Source organism: Bidens hawaiensis, unplaced genomic scaffold (genome assembly GCF_021521415.1).
Source record: "Bidens hawaiensis isolate Kalapana, Puna unplaced genomic scaffold, B.hawaiensis_p1.1 tig00038216_1, whole genome shotgun sequence".
Lineage (NCBI taxonomy): Eukaryota > Viridiplantae > Streptophyta > Magnoliopsida > Asterales > Asteraceae > Bidens > Bidens hawaiensis.
This window is the reverse complement of record NW_027496717.1, coordinates 92,612-99,689: the sequence shown is the minus strand read 5'-3', so window position 1 is coordinate 99,689 and position 7,078 is coordinate 92,612. Positions and strand designations below refer to the sequence as shown.

Below are 7,078 nucleotides of genomic sequence, written 5' to 3'. Positions count from 1 at the left end.
GGGTTTGCTTTTAAAGCATTTTGAAATATTCATCGAAATGAATACCCAGATGATAAACCGCATAAAGACCCTATGGATCCAGGAACCTTAAAGCATCCCATCAATACAGGATTTAAGGTCATAAGACCATACATCGTTGAAGAGTTAACCACTTACTGAAAGCTATATTTTTTTCTTTTTAACAAATTTAACCAATCATTCTGATTAAAAGGCTTGAGTATGACTAGCTATTTACATTTCTGCCATCATTATCAAGACTTTTGCTAGAAACTAATACCCATCAATTTGGCAATTTAGATTTATATCACTTACTTTCTCTTACTTGTTTGTTTTAAAGGCTTACCAAAGCACCAATACATTTAAGCACTCGGGCTTTTATGCCTAGTTTTTACTGGATTTGGGACCAGATGATCAATGTACTATCATCTTCCCTTTTTGCTTCAAAAACTCATTTGCTGAGGAGCAATATTTTTTAATGTTTTTGGCTTTTTCAAATTTTCCGATGTTTTTGGTTTTTCAAATTTTTCAATGTTTTTGGTTTTTCAAAAATTCTCCCCCTAAAATCAAAAACTATACAAAAACTTATTTACAAAAGAAAATTTGACTCTGATGTTTGGATTCACAAGATATCCAAAACACTTGTTATCTCGGTAACCCTCATATCAACACCGCCCAAAACTTTTAAACCATTAATTTTTAATAAGTATTGAAATCTTGACTTATCAAAAGCTTTGGTGAAAAGATCTGCTTTTTGTTCATCTGTGTGAATTTTGTCTACAGTAATCAACTTCTTTTCGTAGCAATCACGAATGAAGATCATGAGATGTAAGACCTTTGGATTCGATTGATATCGGGCGCACAAACACGTAGCATACATGATGTCTGGCCGAGAAGCAGTAAGATACATTAATAAGCCTATCATGGATCGGTATAACATTTGGTCAACCTTCTACCCATTGGGATCAGGACCAATACCATGATTCAATGGTAGAGGAGTACTGATAGCCGATGCATCAGTCATGTTAAACTTCGCCAATACGTCATTTATATAATTGGTATGATGGATGAAGATACCATATGACAACTATTCTACTTGAAGTCCGAGAAAAAATTTCATCTTCCCCATTGCACTCATTTCGAATTTCTTCTTCATTACTTCTTCAAATTGCTTGCACAGAGCATCGTTTGTCGACCCAAAGATGATATCATCGACATATATCTGCACGATCAGTAGATGTCCATCAACAAATTTAGTAAGAGTGTACAGTCGACGGTTCCTCTGATAAACCCGTTGTCCAAAAGATGTTGGGACAACGTCTCATACCAGGCTCTTGAGGCCTGATGGAGACCATAGAGGGCTTTATCAAGTAGATACACTTTGTCTTTATGGATCGGATCGACAAACCCCGGTGGTTGTCCCACATAGACTTCTTCACTGATTTTTCCGTTAAGGAATGCAGACTTGACATCAAACTGGTAAACTTTGAAACCTTTCCAAGAAGCAAAAGCCAGAAAGATCTAAATTGCCTCTAGCCTTGCGACCGGTGCATACACTTCGTTGTAGTCGATACCTTCTCTCTGGTTAAAACCCAATACAACTAGTCTTGCTTTGTTTCTAACAATGATTCCATTCTCATCTCGTTTACACTTAAACACCCATTTGGTGTTAATCTGTTTCATATCTTCAGGCAAATCAACCAATTTCCAGACCCCGAGCTTCTCAAATTGCAATAGTTCCTCTTGCATAGAATTCACCCAGCTTTCCTCGGTCAGGGCTTCCTTGTACGTTTTAGGTTCGATCTACAAAATATAACACTTGAATGAGAATTGATTTTGTAAAGAAGTTACCTTTGAATAGAAACACTGGAGATTTTGATCGATTTGACGTCTCGTTTGAACTCCAGTATTCAAATCTCCTATGATGTTATCCTAAGGATGATAGGATAAAGTTCTTGGCACCACTTCTGTAGGAACTGACACTTCAGATTGAAGATTATGCACATTCTCTTCAGTAATAATAGATGGAGAAATAGCTTCGATAATCTCCTCATGAAATTCACTATTATCACCAAAAACAGGAGTAGTCTCTGGCATGTTATCAGATTGAACATGATCCGGTACCTCTTGAGAAACAGACGCAGAAACTTCAGGTGTTAGTACATAATCTTCTGATAACTGTTTATTATATATCATCAACAAAGTTTAATCAGAAAGAATTTCCTCAACGAGTTTGAAACTCTCCCACAGTCTTTCGTAATCAAACAGCCTAGAATTCCCTGGTCGTTGAACAGTAGGAGTATATTTTTGACAATCAACATTTTGGACTTGAACAATTTTATGGATGCTAAGAATGTATACACATCTTAGAGGACTAGCATACCCTACAAAGAAACCTTCAACAGCTTTGGGACCAAACTTCCCACTTGGTTCAAGAATAGTGCACGTTGATCCAAATGGTTCAAGCCACTTCAAATTAGGTTTTCGACGCTTAAGTAGCTTAAAACACGTCTTGCCAAATTTTTTGATGGTAAGCACCCGGTTAAGTGTATAACAAGCTGCAGCTACTGCTTCTGACCAAAAATTAACGGGTAATTTTGAATCTGAAAGCATAGTTCGAGCTGTTTCAATCAATGTCCGATTCTTTCGTTCAGTGACCCCATTTTGTTGTGGAGTGTATGGTGCACTGAATTCATGAAGAATTCCCCGGTCATTACAGTACTCAAGCATTTTGTTGTTCTTGAACTCCGTCCCATTGTCACTTCTTATTCGACGGATCGGCAGATTATACAACGTCTCCAATTTCTTGAATAAAATCATGAAGGAATCATACGTTTCAACCTTTGATTCCAAAAACATTACCCACGAAAATCTTGAATAATCATCAGTAACCACAAGACAATAAAGTTCTCCTGTGATACTTTTGACATTCACCGGACCAAAGAGATCCATATGTAGACGTTCGAAGGGTACGTTGATGGAGTTAATGAGTTTCTTTGGATGTGATTTCTTGGTCTGTTTTCCCTTCTCCAGTCCAAACACTCTTCATTCAACTGAAAATTTCTCACATTCACTCCTTCAACCAAGTTCTTATGAATCAGATGATTCATCTACCTCACACTGATATGTCCCATTCTTCGAAGCCATAAAACTAACTCTCGTTCTGATGCCCTAGAAATAAAGCATTGAGCAGATCCCGAAGATGTTGATGCGGTACTCATATTTATGACATATAGATCATTCTCACGAGGAGCACGCATAAGAATCCATTCTTTAGGTATTTTGAAACCCGGTTTCAAAATTAAATATTCTTGATCATTGAAATGTGTAGAGAAAGTTTTATCACAAATTTGTGATATTCTCCAGCTCTGAAATGTAGTTGACATTCTCAAAAGTAACTTTTCCACTCGTCAATGTACCTTCCCCAACAATTTGACCTCCTTGGTTTTCTGCAAAACCGACATACCCTCCATGAATAGATTTTACATTTTTGAGAAGATGAAGAGTACCCGTCATGTGTCTAGAGGCTCCACTATCCATTATCCAACGAGAATCATGAGATCTTGGAAGCCCTTGCACATACGGTAAACAGTTTTGTATAACAACCTAATATCATCAATATCTGAATCACAAGATAACAAGTCCTCACTAGTTACTGGCGAATCAGATTCAGTTTTTATTTTCTTAACAACCTCCGGTGGTTTAACAACAGTTTTAGCCACCCAATTTTGACCTATGGCTTGCTTCTTGTTGTAAAAAGATGTTTGAGTTATTTTTGAAACCTTTGACTTTGAGACATCAACTTTTAACACTCTTTTCATCATTGGTTTTAAAAAGCTCATCACATTTCAAAATTTTTACATTTTCAAGAACAATCACCGGTTTCTTTTCACTCACATAACCTAGACCAGGTTTCTTGGTAATAGAGTTCTGAGATGGAGTATGATCATTCTTAAATCATTTGGACAAGCATAGAAAACATGCCCAATTTCATTACAGCAAAAACAATGTCTCCGGTCAACAAACTTGTTAACCTAAGATGTCATTTCAAATTGTTCACACTCTACCTTTTGTTGATAAAACACCCGGTTAGATTGATTTCTAAAAATTGCTTGTTTTTCAGATTCCGAGGTCTTACCATGCACAAACACAATTTTATTAATTGGTTTGACCCGATGAGATTGCTTTGAATAAAACCTGGTTTTAGCAAATCTCTTCAAATCAACATGATTTTCCTTTTCAACAATTTTTTCTTCAGTTAACACTGATTCTGCAACTTTGATTCTGATTGTCTTCTCACAATCAGAACTAGGATTGTCCAACTTTTCAGTTTCAACAAACTCATCATTATCAGACACATTTTTATCATGCAATAGAGTTTCAATTTCCATATTTAGTGCCTTTTTCAACCCCTTAGGTTTATTTGGAAGATAAGCATTCCACATTGGTGGAGGCACAACATGATAATCACCACATGATGTTATATTCTTGTTCACATCCTCCTTGATTTTAGTTCCTGGCATAATGTGATCAAGAACATAAGATGAAGCAGCATAACTCACTAATTTCAAATTTACTCTTTTTGTCTCAATCTTGAGTGTTTGCAACTCGAGTTTGAGAGCTGCATTCTCATCAATGTGTCTGTTAATGGCAATTTGTTTATCTTCCACAGTATGTTTAAAATTGTCTTTTGATTTTGTTGAATACTTGCCCACAAATTCTTTTCATATTTTTGCAATTTCATATAAGCCTCATTAACCCTATTAAGATCTAACAAAGCTTGATCACAATGTTTTTTCAACTCTTTAATTTCAAGAGTTTTTAAGTCACACTCATTACATGGTAATTCGCACTTTTCACATACATTTGAGTTTAGAGTTACCTGATGTGCCATGAGTGCCTGTTCTGTTGGATAACATTCTTCACTTGAAGTTTCAGAATCTTTATCTGTAACCACACCTTTAACAAACTCCTCTTTTAACTCAACTGATTCCTTCTTATCTTCTGATCTTTTGGCTTCTGAAATCACCTCGTCTTCTTCATCTCCAAAGTTAATCTTTCCATGAGGTACTTCTTCACCGTTAAACCAACCTGCAAAACTTTCTATGATATCAGGTGGAAATAATGAAATCAAATAGTCAGAAGGAACCTCATGAATTTTATCATATGTTCGTGGAAGTTCGTCATCCGAAGTCTTCTGATCATCCACTTGATTAACTTTTTCGCATTCCTCATTCTTATTCATACTCTTTTAATTTCAACACAATCATTCCCTTTGTCCTCAACCACTTTAATCACAGTCTCAACATTATCAATAACCTCTTCATCCACCATTTATGCAACATTTTCTTGGAACACCAAGTTCCAATCGAAACCCTCGTCCATGTGAGCTGTAGCAACCTTTTTTTGTGAGGTTGATGCTTCTGTCAGCTTCTTGCTTTTTGATGATTCTGGCTTAGTTCGATGATAAATTGCTTGTTTGTAGTAATCCATACCAAAGGGATTTGCAGTATTATCATCCACATTTCTGCTTGTACACTCCCTCTTGAAGTGTCCTTTTTCCTTGCACCTAAAACATCTCACCTTAGATTTATCAAAACCCAACTTTGATGTTGATCCATATAGCACTTTTATACCGGTTATCTCCTTGAACCTTTGAGCCCTTCTAATCACACTTGCCATGCACCATCATATATCAATCATTTCCATTTCTTCTGGATCAATCTGGTCGTAGTCTTCTTTTGTCATATTATAATTTCCAATACGACCTGCAACCAGACACTCGTATGATTCTAAAACTAATCCAAGGAATGCCATATGTTCCTTTACAGTGTCAGTGGTCAAGTTTCCTGTATTCTTCAGATTTACAACAATGTTGCACTGTACAATATCAGGATCTTGTGTGATAGAAGCTTCAGATACTGGAATCGTTCCTGGAATCGTTCCAAAATAACTACTACTAAAATGTGGAGTAGCCGTAACATTGGAAACACAAGCTTGTCCAGTTGACTCAGCACAAAAAGCTATGGGAATTTTAGGATTTGAAGAAGTAGCAGACTGTGAACCTTTGAAATACAACCCAACATCTTATGGAACTGCTGTTGATTTCATATTATGCTTTTTCCTAAGCTCTAATTCATGTGCCTCAAGCTTTTCAATAAATCTAGCAAGGTTTAATCGAGCATATGCAACAGGATTTGACTGTTGGAACATTATGAAAGTGCCCCATTCTTCAGGACGTGCGTTAGCCAGCTTATCAATGTACTCATAATCCGGCTTGTCAATGCCTAATCTTTTCATTTCATTCACCAAGTGGCAATATCTCTCAACCAATTGTGCAAAAGTTTCCCCTTTAACTTGAGTAAAGATATCAAACTCTTTCTTCAGCAGTGACATCTTGCTTTTTCTCATATCAGGGTTTCCTCTGTCCTTGTTTAGTAGAGCTTGCCAAATTGAGTAGCACGAGCCATTGTGTTGTAGTAATTGAAAATTTTCAACTTTAATGGCTTGTTGAAACAAATTCAACATCTTCTTTTCTCTTAAGAACTGATCTTTGTCACCTTCAGCAATTTGTGACAACCTGTAATTGCTCCCATTCTCATTATTTGGGATAATGTATTCTTCCTCAACAGCCGTCCACGTCTCGTAGTTCAAAGCTTGTACGTATGTTTCAAACTTGTCAGCCCAAGACGGATAATCTTCCATACGAAGAAGCTTAGGTGGCTTGTTTGAAGTTCCCATTTCGTTCTCAAGAGTAATGCTCTAAAGCAATGCAGAAGGCTGTGACACAAACGCACTAAAGTTTTCCACTTTAGTCAAAGAAGGTCAACGTATAAGTTCTGCTCTTGGTCAACGGATATGTAAGAAAGTCAACGTATAAGTATGGAATGTAAATGTTTGTTAACGGATAAGTGTAGGTCAACGTATAAGATGTAGTCAACGTATATGTATACCAACGTATATGTTTTTCACCTTATAACATATACGACTATATGTTAAAGGTCGGATATGTTATACGTGAATAACATATGCGTTGATATGACATATCCGCTAAAAGACATCTTTTTAGAATTTTGACAAT

The 7,078-nt window shown here is 36.4% G+C and overlaps 1 protein-coding gene across 1 annotated transcript; it reads right to left on the bottom strand.

The window, feature by feature from the left end:
• Positions 1–6,084: 6,084 nt before the first annotated feature.
• On the bottom strand, positions 6,085–6,738 carry LOC143590232 (uncharacterized). Its single transcript, XM_077070778.1, has one exon. The coding sequence runs from the start codon at positions 6,736–6,738 to the stop codon at positions 6,085–6,087; it is 654 nt and encodes a 217-aa protein (XP_076926893.1).
• Positions 6,739–7,078: the final 340 nt, after the last annotated feature.